At 39.6% G+C, this 17,482-nt stretch overlaps 3 protein-coding genes across 3 annotated transcripts; all 3 read right to left on the reverse strand.

Moving 5' to 3' along the window:
- Positions 1–643: 643 nt before the first annotated feature.
- Positions 644–4,083, reverse strand: c1qb (complement component 1, q subcomponent, B chain). Its single transcript, XM_020652146.3, has 5 exons — positions 3,926–4,083; positions 3,058–3,220; positions 1,986–2,217; positions 1,747–1,864; positions 644–940 (listed from the first exon to the last, which is right to left on the reverse strand). Exons 1-5 carry the CDS (start codon positions 3,926–3,928, stop codon positions 734–736), a joined length of 723 nt encoding a protein of 240 aa, XP_020507802.1. The 5' UTR covers positions 3,929–4,083; the 3' UTR covers positions 644–733.
- Positions 4,084–6,201: 2,118 nt separating this feature from the next.
- LOC109997626 (complement C1q subcomponent subunit C) lies at positions 6,202–9,940 on the reverse strand. Its single transcript, XM_020652166.2, has 7 exons — positions 9,802–9,940; positions 8,993–9,108; positions 8,854–8,916; positions 8,332–8,485; positions 7,885–8,025; positions 6,860–6,986; positions 6,202–6,558 (listed from the first exon to the last, which is right to left on the reverse strand). Exons 2-7 carry the CDS (start codon positions 9,096–9,098, stop codon positions 6,424–6,426), a joined length of 726 nt encoding a protein of 241 aa, XP_020507822.2. The 5' UTR covers positions 9,099–9,108; positions 9,802–9,940; the 3' UTR covers positions 6,202–6,423.
- Positions 9,941–12,227: 2,287 nt separating this feature from the next.
- LOC109997625 (complement C1q subcomponent subunit C) lies at positions 12,228–17,048 on the reverse strand. The gene is made up of 7 exons (XM_020652165.3): positions 16,896–17,048; positions 15,080–15,257; positions 14,827–15,003; positions 14,463–14,539; positions 13,545–13,661; positions 13,243–13,323; positions 12,228–12,617 (listed from the first exon to the last, which is right to left on the reverse strand). Exons 2-7 carry the CDS (start codon positions 15,240–15,242, stop codon positions 12,477–12,479), a joined length of 756 nt encoding a protein of 251 aa, XP_020507821.1. The 5' UTR covers positions 15,243–15,257; positions 16,896–17,048; the 3' UTR covers positions 12,228–12,476.
- Between the last annotated feature and the right edge of the window lie 434 nt (positions 17,049–17,482).

Genomic DNA, 17,482 nt, shown 5'->3' on the forward strand with positions numbered 1-17,482 from the left:
TGCTAACACAACTATGCAGCGCGACTTGTTCTGGTTTCATGCTGGGCGACATCTACTGGATCATAAAGTCGCATATTCTTCCTTTAAGACTCAAATATACTTACTTTTGACCTGTTGCTTCGTTAACGTCAATGTTCACATACTAGACTATGTACAACGTGTGTTACTGGAAGATTCCTCTAGAGGGAGCACCACACAAATCAGACTGTGTAAAACACCGAAAAAGAGAGGATCTGTCACCATCTGGCGCGCATGTTTGTTACTTTGCAGTGGCAATGACACATCATAGTGCGGGACATAATCTATTAATGTTTCTTCAACACTTTCCGCCATTGTTGTAGCGGCCCTCTGGTGTCTCGGATGTTACAACCCTACACTGCTCCTAGCGGTAATGTGCATACTGCATCTCGCGGACGTGTAGCGTTAATTTCTGAGGACGTGCACGATCAACGCTCCAAACCACCGCAGGGTACTGAGGCGGATGTCCTGCGTTTACATCGGCGTAATTAAAAACAAGTTTATTCAGGGCTTCAGCCTCACCTGTGTTTGATTGTGTTGAGTTACCCTGCATTCATTTGGTGTCTGACACATCGGAAAAACAAGTTTGTGAGTTTGAAAATGCACATGAAATTAACAAGTAAAATGTTGTACTTCAATGCCAGTCTTTATTGATTCAGGTGCTGTGATGTCACAAAGTCTGTGATGTTAATTAAAATGTTTTCAGGGTGGGGGTCTAGGTGGTTGGGAAGATGAGGAAGCCGGTGAAGGTGTGGCTGGTGCTCGGGCTCGTCACGATGTTGTTGTACCTGGTGGACTCCAGAGACACCGTGTCTCCGACCTCAAGCTCCAGCATCGCTGAGCCGGAGGTGACCAGAAACCCATCGGCCGTGTCGCACAGCGTTGTGTGAACATCACTGCCCTTCATCAGCTTCAGACACACCTGGATGAGATCACAGAAATAGCTTCAGAAAGATACGAGCTCAGAGTTCATCGACACTAACATCATTATGAGATTTTATTCATTGAGTAATGCCGAGGTCAGACGACACCGTCTTTTTGTCTGTAGAGAAGGTCACTGTGTCAGATTAGGCGATCTCAGTCATAAAGTCGTGCTGTGAAATGAGCATTTAATCCTGCGCATTGTGAGGTAAAATCAACGTTTTTGTTAATGGAGTCTGTTTTTTTGAAAACAGCAAAGCAGAGATTTTAGGTTTCTAAAAAGTACTTCACTCTAAATAGAAGGACTTCTCTGTAGGGATCTTCTCTGTCAGCACTGTCTGCAGCAAAAAACAAGCATCATCCGTTTGTGAACATTGATTTGGCACAAAGCTGTCTGTGGCCAAAAACTGTATTTTTAGTTTGTACATTTCTATGGTGCTCATTTGACCTCATGTCTTCTGTTTCAGTCATTATACTGTTGCACTACATCAGTTCAAAAGCTTTTGGGACCAATTGTTCATTTTGAGTCTAAATGAACAATTGGTCCCAAAAGCAAAGTCTAAATTTTAGACCCTAAAAATATAAAGAAATAGGGACTCCACCTTTAGTTAGTCAAAGTTACTACTGTAGTAGTAAATAAAACATCTGTCTCTAAAATGTCCTTGGGCAGATTTATATCTAACATAAAACTAAATCTGCCTTTAGGACTTTAAAGTAAATTGAGAGTTTGGACTGAAAAGGTAAAGGAGACAGAAAGTCTAAAGTAAAGAATCAGATACTCAGACCAGTTTCACTCTTCGGACTCACTCTGCTTTTAGCTGAAACGTGGTAACTGAAGAAATAAATGCCTTTGATGACGCTGGTGTACGTCCCATTTGTCAAGGATTCTCCTTGAAGCTGTGGACCCAGATCCGGCAAAATCTTGCTGTAGGAAAGTTAAACACATTTAACATGAAACATGTTAGTTTTGAATCATCATGTTGTTGGTTTCCTTCTCTATCATCAAAACACTCATTTTAAGTTCATCAGTAGCTCAAAGCACTGACTTGTTGAAGTCTATGGCTATGTCGGTCTCTGGTGGATCTGATGAAACCCGTTTGTAGGAGAAGAAGGATTTCTGCTCGTTGGCAGAGTTGAAGGGTCTTCCTTTATCGCCTTGCCGGCCTGGATTACCAGGAGGCCCCGGGATACCCAAGTCCCCCTTCAGCCCAGGCCGTCCAGGTGGGCCCCGCATACCTGGTGACCCTTTCTGTCCCCTGACAGGCTGACCTGTCTCACCTGCGCAGACAGTCACACTGTTATTACATGTCACAGGGTTGTTTATGTCAACTGAAACTGAAATGAAAAATAAGTTTTATCTTCAAAAAGTAAAGGTAACTCTGTACTACTAACCAAAACCATCATGAATATTACTTAACAACTGTATTCACTTACAGTTTGACACCACACATATAGTTAAACAAAACTTGCTGCAAATATAAAAAGGACCACACTTTTTTTTAAATAATACACTTCCACTTATTTGCCTACTTATTTTGTGTTTAGTTTACGTTTATGTGTTTATTTAAGATGCAGTGTCTTTAGCTCTGAGGGGTCCCTAATTACAGAGAGACATAGGATATATGTACAAGATTTTTCAGTTTAAATAGTGGTAGATTTCTTCTGCAAGAGTGAAAATATTTTTTTTTTCAAAATGCCCAGCAGGGGGCGATTCCACTGATTTCAAAAGAAGTAAATTGTTAAGCGTATTTTTATATTTTTTTTAGTTTATGAGGAAAAAAATGACCTTCAGATAAGGTCAGAGCTAATTGTTTCCACCCTCTTGTCCGTACACTGGATCAAATACATCAAAGCGATTGATTCTCAATGTAGAGCTTCAATACGACAGTCCACAGTTGAGTTTGTAGAGTAAAAAAACAAAACAAATACTTACTGTACTGTACTGAGCAACACCCCCACAAAATGTTTTGATTTAATAAACACTATAAACACTAAACTCAACATGTTAAGTTTATTTAACAGCTATTCAGTAGGAAATACATATTACAGCCATATGTGATTAATGTTTTAAAAAATGCTATAAAAACACAAAATGTCCGTCTCCATGTTTGAGCTCACCCGGGTCTCCCTTCTCTCCCTTGGTGCCGTCTAAGCCGTTGGGGCCATGGGTGCCCGGTACCCCAGGAATCCCTGGAAAACCACCGCAGGACTGAGTGACGACTGGGCCAACGTGAACAAGGAGCAGGCAGGCTGCAGTACTGCAGGTCAGCCACCAGGGGGCCTGAGTCAACACACAGTGATAGAAGGACATACACTACTTCAACTTTAACCAGGACAATAAAATCTTTACCATGACTATAATTATAAATCAAGTCTGCCTCTTTGAATTTAATGTTTTGCTTTATCAGGACCTGGTCTTTTCTTTGTCCTAAATGTAAGGTTTTCCATAGCTGACTTAATAGCATGGAGTGTACATTTGCTTATTCTTCTTTTATTTGCCATGAGTAGAAAATCGAGCACTAAAACACAAATTAAAGAGAGACATCTGATTATCCATCCATTCATTAGCTATACTGCTTTTCCCCGTTCTGGGTTGCGGGGCTGGAGCTGATCCCAGCCGCCATTAAATAAAACAAATGAAATAAAGATATAATAATTCAAGCTTAACACAATTTGATTACGAAGTACTCGTTCTTTTTTGCATGTAAATTTAAATTTTTAGCGTTTTAAGAACATGCAGAGGACAAAGCCCGAATACAGCTCAAAATCTTCTAGTCTGACAAATAATATTTTCCTAAGTTTGAAGGTGAAACACAAAACCAAAGAAATTAAGACTTAAGAAAAATCAAGACACATACGGCAAGATTTTCTTGTAAGACCACTCACTTCTGAAGCAACAATTCTTCTCTCTAAACACGCACTTATTCTCTCTCCCACTCAATAAAGATGTATACTTGTTCAGTTTAGTAGCACTTAAAAGTCTCACCATTTGCAGGTAAAGCAGTCACTCGTGCTGTGGTGAAAATGATAAGCTGATGAAGAGACGTTCTGCTCCTCAGCAACAACAGCAGCTCAGTAGTGTAAAAAAACCAAAAACAGGAAGTGCCATGCTTCAAGAGATTACGATCGCTCCTCTATTGGTGCTCATAGAAATCAAGTAGGATACAGATGGACTCAGAAGAATGGCTGCAGGAAGTTACAAAGTTTATAAAGATACTCAGAGTTCAAAGGGAAACTTTGAGATACAACAGTATCTCAAAATTAATTTCATGTTTCTTATACTTATTCCTTTCCATATCAGGCAAATGCATTTTTTATTTTTTTCAGAGAAATACATTCATCTTGATTTTGTGTTATTTTCTACAGTATGTTTTATTTACTGGGGAAAACATCTGTTTTGTTCAATCAGTAACACATTTTATAAGAAATATTGTGATATGACGTTTGTGAATGAATACTTACAAATGTAAAATATGAAGATTAATCTAATTTAGAAATGTGGAAACCTCCACTTTGCATTGGCAATAGCGTCTTTTTCTCGGTGCGCCATTGTTTTTAATGTTGATGCTGCTTTGTTGGTAGTTTTCTTACTCTTTTCATTCCCAATTTTGTGTTGAAAACATTTTCGTTGGAAATAATTGCATACTGTAAATGGAGCAACTGTTATAAAGTATAAAAATAAAATATTGTGAAGTAGAAAAATAGAGGTGCTACATACCTTAAACGTACAATATGTAGAATTTTATGACAGTATATACATTAAAATGTCTAAATTAAGTAAAATTGACTTAACCTATGTTGTTTTTTTGTTGATTACTTACATTACCTCAAATATCATCATTCAATCATTTTACATTTGTAACAGGACATGTCTTTTCTTGGCGGCCGCCATGATAGAGCCGCCAAGACAAGACATGAACATGTTTATCGTTGGAAACACAGGATGTTATGTCAAAGACAGCTGCATTGATGTCTTTTTCCTGTAATAATAATTATATTAAATTTATCTGACACGGCGAATCCCTCATTGGAGGAAGTGAAACATTTAAACAAGAAGTCAAGAAAAACTCCACCTGAAGAAAAACTGATGATGAAGCATCATTAAATGTATCAGATTTTGTTTTTTTAATTAACATTTTGTTCTGTTTTTCTCTGAACTTCCTCTCCATTGCCTGACTGGTTTCCTGGCGGGGTGTTTCTGTGGCTCCAAACTGAGGTTACATTTCAGTATCTGTTCCACAAAATATTTAATTCCTCCAACTGTAAAGAGCTGAAGTATTATTTTAATACAATGTCCTGTGAAATATGTCAGTCTGTTGGTTTCTGTGTTTGTCAGATCCTCTTTCAGTGTCCTCGTTTTGTGTATCTTTGAGATTCAGCCTGTTCCCAACAGTTCATGTAAATTATAAATATGTGATCATGACATAAAATGCACATTGTTTTTGTAAAGTAAGCTGGACTTTTTAACACCAAATAACGAAATAAAAAGAATCACAGAATCAGTAGTCAGGTGACAGGGTTTATATATTTTTTTAAGTGTTCAGCTTTCTGTTTGGAGTCCATGTATGTGTTGTTCACTTGGAAAACCACAGACTGTATAGAACATACATGTAGCCTCAGTGACATCACCCATTGGTTTCTTAACAGGCATTATGGAGCCCAGGATTTCCATGAGAGTTATGTTTTATGTATTTATGTAATTGTGCTGTTTTTTATGGATGTATTGCCTGTTGCAAACCAAATTGTCCCACGGGGACAAAAAAGATTTTCCAAATCCAAAATCCAAAGAGGTAGAGCTGGAATGGCCTTAACCCCTAATTCCCCGATACACTAGTATGCACGCCACGGTCCATCAGTGCCACGATTTTGCTCCGTCGTACGACGCACGCCCTGCCCTACTTGGTCCATTTCTGGAACGTGAGCGCAGCCATGATTAGCTGTTCACACATCACAGGAGAACTACACGATCACATGAGAACTACAAGAGTCATGAAATGTTTTCATAACTCTTAGGCTTAAGTCAATCTAAACAGATAAGTTACACAAATTTTATAGTTTTGACCATAAAAGAAATTACCAAAACCATGTTTATTCTTGCTGTCAATGGGACAGGTTTTTGGAGACAGCTTTAAGGAATTACAGTTTTCTGAACTTCCACATTGGCTTCACTTTTCAACACTGTAGGTTTCTGCTTTAAGTAAACAGTTTGTCTGAATATAAGTGATGTATCATGAGTTGGTGACAGAAAATGAAACACAGCACTTTGTCAAATGTATCTTATTTTATTGTTTTATCTTCATTTTACAGAGATTACACAAACTGATCACATTTAGACGTTACCTGCAAATACATGAAAGTGATATGCATGTAGTCTTAAAATTTAAAGAATGTTTTTAAGGAAGGGGAGCACAATATTTTTTGAATTTGTTTTATAGCCTTGGCATATAACTGTGAATATGTGAAGTAAAAGGTGACATTTTATGGTCAGTGAGGTTGCAGCAGGAAGCCGGAGAAGATGCTGTAACCACTCGGTTGTCCTCTCATTCCTCTGTAGTCTCGGGTTTCCAGCCAAACCTCCTGATCCCTGGACAGGTAGACCGCCAGGCCCCCTGAGGTCACCTGAAATCAGGACCGAAAGGCAAATTACACACTATCAGTAAGTCAGCTGACTTTCCTGTGGGACTTACCCAGAGTTCTTTGCAAAATTGGTGATGTGAAAGCACTGATCATCCAGGAGATATGGGATTAGGCCTATTTCTAAATGTGGATTGTTTACAATTATTTTTGTTCATTGGTGATGATATGAAGGTAGTAAATGGTGTGCAGCCACTTGAGTCCTAGACATAAAAGTACATATCGTAAACTATCGTTTTCTATCCCATGAATCCCATGAACTTGAGGTGGTGTTAAATGTCCATACCTGTCTCCTGTTGCGGCGATGATCGCAGAACGCCGTCAGCTGTGTGCTGTCCACTTTCATCACCACACACAGCCGGTCGTCTAAAGAGGCGTGGAACACAAAGTAATATATCCCCGGGACCCGACATCTAGAAAATCAAACCAACATTTAATCTCTTATCTTTATCTGGTTGTGCAACTTAATCACAGTCGACATTTGTACCACATCCTTTTTTTTGTCTCTATTTCTATGTTAAAGGCAGGGATGGTAATTCTGGAAAACCAGCATGATTTTGAAAGTAGCATTCCCTCTGTTCTCCGTCTACACCAATCCCCTCCCCTCTGTGCTTTCCAAAAGCCCGAAGCAGACCTCAGCTCATGCGTTGAGTGTGAGCTAGTGCACATGAGGTAGAGAACAAGAAGGGAGACAGGGAGGCGCCTGATTGGTTCATCAGATTGGTACCTCGTGGCAGACATTGGTCAAAGTTTTTACAGTTTTACAACTGATACAGATGATGGATTTTCTTTGTTCCTTTTTCAGAGAACATGAGTTATTAATTTCTGTCAGGACCTAAAGACAATTTCAACCAAAATCTGAAAAAATGTATCTGGAGGAAATGACCAACCCTGCCTTTAACTTAATCTGGACTTCCTAAAGTCTTGCAGAACAATCTGTAAATAATTTAATTTGTTGTTGTGCAAGCTAGCAGTCCTAAGGTGGCAAAATAATTTGGTTGTTTTTATTCCTTTGTCTAACTTAGTATTTACAGTAAAACTGAGACACACGAGAAATAGATGAACAGGCGCTGCTCTGGCAGATGTTATGGAAAATGTGAAGATAGAGTTATGTCTTCAATACAAATGCCGATGCATAATAGTTTGTTTAACACTAAGCGCTGGCTAGAGTGACTGAGATAATGACATCCGTTCCCAGATGCATGTATCGTTGATGGGATGATGAAGGCCAATGGGATTCGAGGTTGGATGAATATGAGTGTGATTTGAAGTTGTAAAATTAAATTAAAAATTAAACGGGCGTCTTCTCACCTGAAGGTTCCTGTCTCGGTGTTGTAATCATCGTTGATGTTGGTGATGACGGATTTGAAGCGAATCACGCTCGCTCTGTCGGGGTAATCGTTGACCGCTCTGGCCACGCTGAAGGCCGCTTTCTGCTGGACTCCAACAGTCCTGCGGCCCAAACACACAACAGAAAGTGATTCTCTCACACCTGGATTCACACACTGACAGGAAAAGAGGGGCAGTCATTTCTCTGTATTCATGTAGGCATGATATCAAATGTGATTTTAGAGGTATTGTGACTTGTTTGAACACATAGCACCCTTTCCGGATAATTGGTTGTCCTTTGTATGTTGCTCTCTGGGCCTTTGAATATGAACCATTCCAGGTTTGAAGAGGGATTTTTCAATGTTATTAGATTTTAAGGTCTTATTAAGTGAACAGTGGCCATATTGAATTCAGGGTCAATGAAGTTACCCTGGTTCTCCCGGTTCTCCTGGAGGTCCGTGTATACCTGGGATCCCCACTAACCCTGGTTCCCCGCTCTGACCGCGTTTACCAGGAAATCCCGTCAGCCCCGGCTCCCCCTTCTCTCCTCTCTGTGGACTGAGACCGCCATGCCAGGCCGCCCCTACAAAAAACAACAACAACAGTCAATGTCAGTTTAATTTTCTTCCCTTGATGTGTGTGCGTTTAGTATGGCGCTGGTGCTGCGATATAAACCCAGCTAGCCTATTTTATTAAAAGGATGGGGAGGGGGCAGCGGTGGCCTAGTGGTTAGTCCGTGCAGAGGCCGTAGTCCTCTTTGGGCTGCCCGGGCACCAAAATGGCCACAAAACAAAAATTCTGCAGAGCAGCTTTGAGGAAACGGTGTCCTACCTGCACACCTCTTTTGATGTTTCTGACTTTATTAATCTAGCTCTGGGCATCAGACTGTTCTATGTGTGTGTGTGTGTGTGTGTGTGTGTGTGTGTGTGTGTGTGTGTGTGTGTATAATACCATGCTGTCCTTTCTGTCCGTTCTCTCCATCTCGACCGTCTCTGCCTGGCATCCCTGGAATACCTGAGGATTTAAAGACAGGTAAACAAACATGTATATGATACAAAGTACACACACATACAAATATAAATACACATACCTGGTATCCCTGGTATCCCTGTTGCTGGGCAGGTCTCTATGGCAACCAGCATAGGTAGGGCCAGGGAGAGGAGGGCACAGATAAGGAGACAACAAGGACGCAGCATGATGGATGACCTGACAGGGAGAAGAGGAGACGATGAAAGATTAAGAGGGACAAAGAGATGAGAAGGAGAGAAGGGAACAGAAAATAAGAATAGGATGAAAGGGAGAGAGAGCAGGAGATGAGGAGACAAGGAGACAAGGCGGAGAGGAGGTGAAGGTGGAGGGGAGAGAAAGGTGCTGCTTCAGCAGTTTGCTGGTTAAGTTGAGCAACAATATTATGAAGTCAATTAACAGTCAGCAACATGTTGAGCTTGTAAAAAAGTTTTAATTATCCTTCATGGTAATAATCACCATTAACTAGTTGCTAATTAGCATGCTAATTAATAGCATACTGGCTGCTAATAAATCATATTAAGATCATAATTCATGTTCAACAACCTCCTAACTTACCATCACTAAGAAGTTATTAGGAGGGCAAACTCTTAGTTATTGGCCTATGGTCTATGGTCATGTAGAATACAGTACTAATAAGCGCTTAGTAATGACTCATAAACAGCCAATATGCTGCTAATTAGCATGCTAATAAGCAACTATTTAATGGTGGAAAATGTGACCTTAATCAAAAGTTCTTAAAATGTAAAAAGACAGAGATACAATTGTTGACAAATGCAGAACATATAATTAAAATTCATTGGCTTTAAAAAAATAAATAATATGAAATATGTCATACATGTTGAATATAAAAATCAAATGTATAAAACTCACCTGAAAGGAACCTGGAGTTATATGAAACTCGAATCAAACTGAAGTGCAGCCTGAAGTGAGTCGTGCAGCGGCCGACACAGAAGAGGAAGTCGACACAAAACCAGAGATTCAGCAGCTTCAGCGAAGGATTCAAGTTTTTTTTATTTTTTTGGAGCTCGAGCTGAAAGAGAGAGAGAGAGAGAGAGAGAGAGAGAGAGAGAGAGAGAACGAGTTACACCTTTTTTCTGTTTGTTTTAATTTAATTTAGTTTTTATTTGCGCATTCCTTTATGCTTTGGCAATATTGTCCTCGCTTTATTCACGACAAAAAAGCTTGTTGAATCATAATTGTGATAAATAAGAGAGAAAGTTCATTACAATCCTTTTTAAATAATTACATTGTTTTTTACACAACTGCATGTAGCGTTTTTTATTTCATTGTTTTTTTTATTTTTTTATTTATGCAAAACAAAATACTGAAATGTACAGTCTTGTAGGTTCCTCTGTAGTGTTGGTGAGGACGGCCTGCCGCTATGGACAAGCTGATTCCCTGATATAGGGACTTTTTTTCCTTACTGATTGTTTGCAGACAGAGAGGGATTGACAGCTTCCAAAATCCCCATGGCAACAACAGGCAGGCCTGTTAAATCTGTCTTCAAAGTCAAAGTCAAAGTCAACTTTATTGTCAATTTCAAAATATGCCAGACATACATGAAAGAAACGTTGGCAGGAAATATCTGCTGACCTCCACCTGAAAGAGAATATTTGTTATGATTTAGCTGCTTGTAGATTTTTTTTTTTGTGTGTGTGATGCAGATTGTGTGTGTAAGAGAGAGAGGCAGTGTGTGCATTTATAAACAACTTCAACCTCCATCTTTGGGATTTTTTCTATTGGCAATTGCTTGTGCTCCGTCCTGATTTAACTCGAGCAGCATGACCTCTTAGTACATGCATTATAAAAAATTCAGTCGTACAGTATTCCACAACGACTACACAATCGTTTAGTCCATGCTGGGTTTAATGCCATTATCATCACGATCATGAAGTTTGGGAAAGAAGAGGAAAAGGTAAGGGGCAAGAAGATGGGGAGAAAGGAGATGAAACAGGAACTGAAAAGGAGGCAAGACAAGGAGGGAAGACAAATAAAGAAAGAGGGATTGTAGCAGCCGAGCACTTTCTGCCTTGGCCAGAAAAATGGAGCGAAGAGTTCAGCTGAGGATGTGAAGAAAGAAGCAAAAGTTTACCAGAAAGAAGAAGCGCAAAAAAAACAAAAAGTTTCACTTCCATAACCAACGACGGGTCAAACGACACTTTATGTGAAAATATAGAATCATTATATGAACTCAATATTTACTGAATCTTTATGCAGGACTTTAACGTTTATTATAGAAACATTAACTGTGTACTCTCTACATTTGTGAGGTGAGAGGAGGGCATGAACATGTTTTCATGATGTTCAAATCAGATGAGTTAATTAATGTATGTGCTTTTTTCATATAGTACAGAAATAGGACCAGGAGTTAGCCTAGCTTAGCACAGAGACTGGAAGCAGAGGGAAATTGCTAGCTTAGCATTGTTGTAAAACCGGACTGTTGGCTGTTAAAGTCTGAAAACTTCAGCAAATTCAAACTGATAAAGCACATGACATCCGGCATTGGCTTTAATATGTATTTTTGTTGTTGGATGCTGACTTCAGCAGGAAACAGAAAAACCAAAATAGAAAGAAAGTATATAAAGTTTCGGTGGATCATATGTTCCCAAATTTCATCCTCATTCCATATGGGAAAATTATGATGGTTCAACAGTTTGAACGTGAACAAAGAAGCAAGTGGAAGACATTTGATATTTAGAGAGCTATAACAAATCAGTGATTGTCCCAAAAAATCAGCATGACATGAAATGTTAGGAATGAGGATTTAAAGAACACATATTCTCCTCCTCTTCAATCAGCTTAAATAACTCTCAGAGCTCCCCAAAACATGTCTGTGAAGTTTCTTGTTCTAAATCCACTCTAATCCTGTATTTGATCATGCCTATAAACCCCTCTATTTCAGCCCTGCTCAGAACAGGCTGTTTCTGTATCTGTACCTTTAAATATGTAAATGAGCTGTGTCTGATCATGCCCCCTCTCTGGAAGGGCTTGGGTGTCTCTGGCTTTTTCGCTCCATGTCCTATTGTTTACGGTGAGAAGGCAGACTCAGAGGGCAGAACAAACACCTAGCTGTGGGAGTGTCACCCACCTGGGGGAGGGGTTACTGCCCTTTGTGATGTCATGAAGGGAAAATCTCCAAACGGCCTGTTTGAGCACACATTTTCTGAAAAGTGGAGCAGGCAAAAGATGGAGAGGATGGACTTTTCTCATCATTGGGGGGTTTGTAGACAGGCTAGGGACACATATTAGCGTATTTTGCATAAAATGTGACCTTTAAAACAACACAAACACACCTATAAGTACTATTTTTTTTATTTAAAGGCCTTCACAGATAAAGTAAAGAAAAATTTCCAGTAGTCAATAAAAAGGAAGCAGGTGAAAAAAAACAGAGTTAGAAGCAGTGATTCTAAAACGTGATTTTACTGTGATGGTGAGTTGTGATGAAAATACGTCTCTAAAACAGAAATCATGAACAGATACAGTCTCAGGTTTCAGCTCCGACTCAGTGACATTACAGAGGGTACATCTGAACTTTATTCTGTGTTTCAGAAGAGCAGGAAGCCGTTGAAGATGATCTGTTTTTCTCGGTTATCTCGGGAGTCGGTAGCAGTCTGCTGGTCCCTGAACGACTCGAGCCAAACCTTCTGACCGACCGTCAGCTCCAAGACCACACCGCCCGACAGAACCTGAAACACGAAGCGGACGATCAAAGACGTGAGGCGAGAAAACAGTCCGTCACAAAGAACTCTCATTTGGCTTCAGTTAATCTGATAAATACAAAAAATGTGACCCAACGACACGATTGGTTTAGGGAATATAAAGACTGTGAAGAAAGAGCGAGAGAGGAACACCATTTTCTGAAAGCTAAGGAACTGGGGGCCGGACGTAAGCCCACCACAGCAGTACACTGCGCGAAAGCTGATTTTTCCCATCAAAAACCCAACCAGGACCAAAGATGTTCTATTAAACGGGAGTGCTCAGCTGTCTTTAACACTTTACTGTTGCAACAATGACAGTCATTCACAAGTTTTCCCCCCGTTTATGATTTATTTATTTATTAATTATAAATAGAACTGATCCACTGGCCAGTCTGATGTCATCTGCCGGCCGGAGTTGGCCCCTGGGCCGCCGGTTGAATAGGCCTCTAGGCTATCTGGCGCCCCCACTTGTGCAGGTTTAACAGCTGCACAAGCTGCACAATCCATTTGGAGAGCTCGCTTTCACATCAAATTTTTCTAGGGAGTATAGTGTGTGACTATTTGAGTGAATGAATCTGATGTCTCGAGCTCCGTCATACTCAGCAGCACTGACCTGATCGTAGTTCTTGTTGTAATCACAGAAACCGAGCTTGTTTGTCAGAGCGTCACTGGCGATATACAGACAGACGCTGACCTAAAAAACGCACAAAAGACAAGAACACCATTACCCTCAGACATCAATCAGTCAATCAGTATTCATTTGTAAAACTCCAAATCACAATAAAAGTAACATATATCTAAAATAGGACATATCTGAAGTAAAACACATCCTGATATCCAGACATGTCATATAATTATCATCATTTATAATCACACAAAGGAGTGCAGCAGCATTTACAGATAGCTGTGTGTTACCTTTGCAGCAGAGTGGAAGTTGAAGTAGTAAACTCCAGGTATCCTGCAGGTGAACACACCCATGGCTGGGTTAAAGTGACCTGGATTGTTGACCACAGTATCCTGATAGGTTACTATCTAAAACACACACATAAGCAAATGAAGAGAGGGTCAATAAGAGTTATAAGTTGGTGCAATTAAAGAAAGGAGGTTTAAGAATCAGAGGAATGCTCAAAGTGGATCTTACAGTTAGGTCTGTGCGCTTATGCAGGGGTGTGTTCAGAGGGTTGGTCAGGGGTGGCATGGCCCCCCGCTTGAACATCTAATTGGCCACCCCAAAAATCTGAATCTATGATTGGCCATTTGCCTTATCAGAGGCGGGACTTAAGTTAAACTCAACTATTCAGGATGTTTTCAACAGTCTACTCTGCTGGTAGTTTTATTTACGTGTAAATATATTCATTTTTTTGTTGGCACTTTTAGTTGTGAATAAATTCTTTACATCCTCTTTCAAACAATGTTATGTTTTAATTTTTCTGTCAAACACACAATGTCAAACATCTGATGGACTTACTTGCCAATTGTGTTTTTTTGCAAGTTAGACAGCATACAAAAGTTTGCATGCACTTTTCTTTGTGACATTAAGTTGTGACTTTGCACAGACATCTTCGTTTTTGAGTCCCTGTAGTATCAAGATAAGAAGATTTATATGTTGCCAAATTGTGTTATACATTGTTACTGGGGATAAAAGGGGTAAAAAAAAATGCTTCATGCCACCCCCAGGTCTGGACACGCCCTCCTGGCTTAATGCAAACTGAAGGCTGAGAAACTGACTTCAAATTAGGGACAGAAATCACAATTCCTTGCAGAGAAAGTAACATCTGAATGGTGTAACACCTCTGAAGACATTTTAGAAACTAGTAGAGAGGGAGACTGAACCTGGTTGTATGCAGGGTAGCTGGTTTCAGTCCTCATCACTGAAAATGCTGAATGGGTCTGCTGATGGGAGTGTTGTCCTATAGATGGGAAACACACACATATAATAACGCTTCAGTATATGCAATTTTAACATTAAAGAGGACATATTATCCCCCTTTTCCACCTTTTCAAACAGTACTCTTTGGTCTTAATGAAACATCTGTAAACCTTTAAATAGGGTTGTGATAACTTTGATCCTGAAAATGCTAAGCTAACACCTCTTTTATGGAGCTAAAGCACACCGTTTTATTCACTTTATTTCGATGTCATGTGACTTTTACATGATATAAACTCTAGACTGTAAGGCTGGAGGACGAGCCATTACCTTGGCCGATGCTCCTTCCGTTGGGCCCGGGGCGACCAGCGTTTCCAGGGTAACCAGCAGCTCCCAGATTTCCACTGTAACCTTTAGGACCCATATCCCCTTGAGAACCGCGACTCCCAACCTCCCCCTTTAGCCTCAGGAGGACGTCTGCATCCTCTGGACCGGCCGCCATCAAAGCTGGAAGGAAAAACATTAAACATTAATATTTTTGGCCACTAGGGGGCATCATAGACAACAAAATATACGTTTATACCTGGCTCTCCTTTCTCTCCTTTCACTCCAGGTAATCCATCTCTACCCGGGGCTCCGTTAACTCCTGGTTGTCCGTTAGTTCCTCCACAGCTCACGTCACATTGGATGGATGTCAGACTCAAGGTCACACCCACCAGAACCAACATCCCATAATAACCTCCCATGGTTGGAAACAATCACTGATTTAGAGGAGAAACAGAAGATAAAAGTCAAAACACAAAAAGAGAAAAGTATTGAGACTAAGCACTGATTATTTGTTCTGTCAATTTGGGGCTTTAAGTCAACAATTTAAAACAAAAAAGTCAAAATTATTTTATTTCCCAGGTTGATGCCGACCTTAAAGAGCGAGTTATTTTAGGCCAATGGTATTTCTCTTTATAGATTTTAAATTCCTGGCAATGTGAAAATGGCTCTTAAATATCTTTCAGATCTTAATTTTAGGTCAAAAAGTTCACTGACGACTAAAGTTTAACAGGCAACAAGAAAGAAAAAAGAAAATTATTAGCTTGGGTGTCAATTTTAGAAAGTTGGAGGCCATATTGGCTTTTAATGTATTAAATAAAATAGAACTTTATTTGTCCAAAATGTGGAAAGTTGTCTTTGGCTTCACAAAAACATGATGACAAACATGACGCATTTCAGTTCAGCAAGAGATCAGCAGAGCGCTTTGAGTCCACGACATCATTACACTTTTGGCTCTGCTGTGGCTCAGTGGTAGAGTCGGTCATTTCTTAACCAGAAGGTCGGGGTTCGATTCCAGCCACTTGTCTGATGTGTGTAACACTTAATCCTGAATTGCTCCTGCTGCTTTGTTGTGGTTGCACACTTGTCTTAAGTGTGCAACACTTAATCCTGAATTGCTCCTGCTACTTTGTTGTGGTATGAATGTGTATGAATAGATAAGTTACTTCTAATGGACTCTTTACCCAGCAGCCTCTATCATCAGTGTGTGAATGTGAAGGTGTGACCTGCAGTGTAAAAGCACTTTGACTAGTCAGAAGACTAGAAAATAACTGAACAAGCCCAATTCCATTTACCATAAAAAAAACTGTATTTAGTTTAGTAATAAGTTAGAGATTAAAAGCAGTAATGACATAAACCATTGTGCAGTTAAAAGTCTCAAACCCTGCAGATGTTGTGCAGTAATATTAGGGGGGGAGGGGGGACTTAATCATTTCATTGTGCAAAGGACAAATACATTTTTATAAATCTTTTGTGATCTGTGGCAGTCTTGACAGTGCAATGGATGATTCAAGGTCGCTTGTTATGTCGGGTGCTTTCTGTTTAGTGTGCAGTAAATGTCCTGACCTACTCTTGTCAGTTTCCCTTGACGTTTCACATCTCTGAAAAGTGAATTACTTTCAACCAGGTGCTGGCCATGGCTTTGAGTCACACATGATGAAGTATTTAAAAAATGTGCATATGAAAAGGATTCTGAGGGTCGATGGTGAATTTCCGTTTTTAAATGCAGGGCAGTGAAACACAAGTCCCCCAATACTTAATTTAAAGATAAATAAGTATATATCTAAACTGAGAGAGTTCAAAGTTGTTAAGCAGCAAGATCTAAATCTCTGCAGGATGTATTCATATATAAATAATCAGAAATACATTTCTATCAGCAGGGGGAAGACTCAGGCAAACACTGAGAATTGTTTCAAAACTTATATATTTTACTATTTGTTCCTTAAAGCAGTTCTTGTGTGAGCTCGTTTGCAAAATAAAAAAAACATCCAATATAGACACACATTATTTATACAAATAAACAAAAATCCTCCAAAATAACTTATTTATGATATCAGACAAAATCTTTCACTTACCGTTCAAGTTTTCTGTCTCAAGTGACGAGATCTCGAGCTGTAATAGAAAGGACGAGTATTCCTCTTTTTTCCTCTGACACACACACACACATGCGCACACACACACACACACACGCACGCACGCACACACACACACACACACATAAACACACACACACATTGTACTTAATCAGAAGGAAATGAAACTTGTGATCAGGCAGAAAATGGTAGATTTGTCAGATCTGGTTCAGGTTTCGGGTCATAATGTTTTTACCAACAATCATTTTTGACAATTGTCAAAATTTTATAAAGAAAAGTCAGACTTCTGCATGTTTTTATCCACTGCCATCATGAGAGTATAGACTTTGGTTCATTAGGTAAACAGAAGGTATTTATTATTAGGACTGGATGCAGAAAAGTAAACATTAACTGCACCATACATGCAGGTTAGCGTGTTCAACTCCCTGATACTATACAGTAAGTCTGTCAAGCACTAAGGTATGGAAACATTAACTTAAGCAGTCTGTATGTCTGCAGCAAAGACACAACGCAGTGTAACAACTCGACAGCATGCAAAAATGATATAAATGATAACAAGTTTGAGCAAA

Source organism: Labrus bergylta, chromosome 5 (genome assembly GCF_963930695.1).
Source record: "Labrus bergylta chromosome 5, fLabBer1.1, whole genome shotgun sequence".
NCBI lineage: Eukaryota > Metazoa > Chordata > Actinopteri > Labriformes > Labridae > Labrus > Labrus bergylta.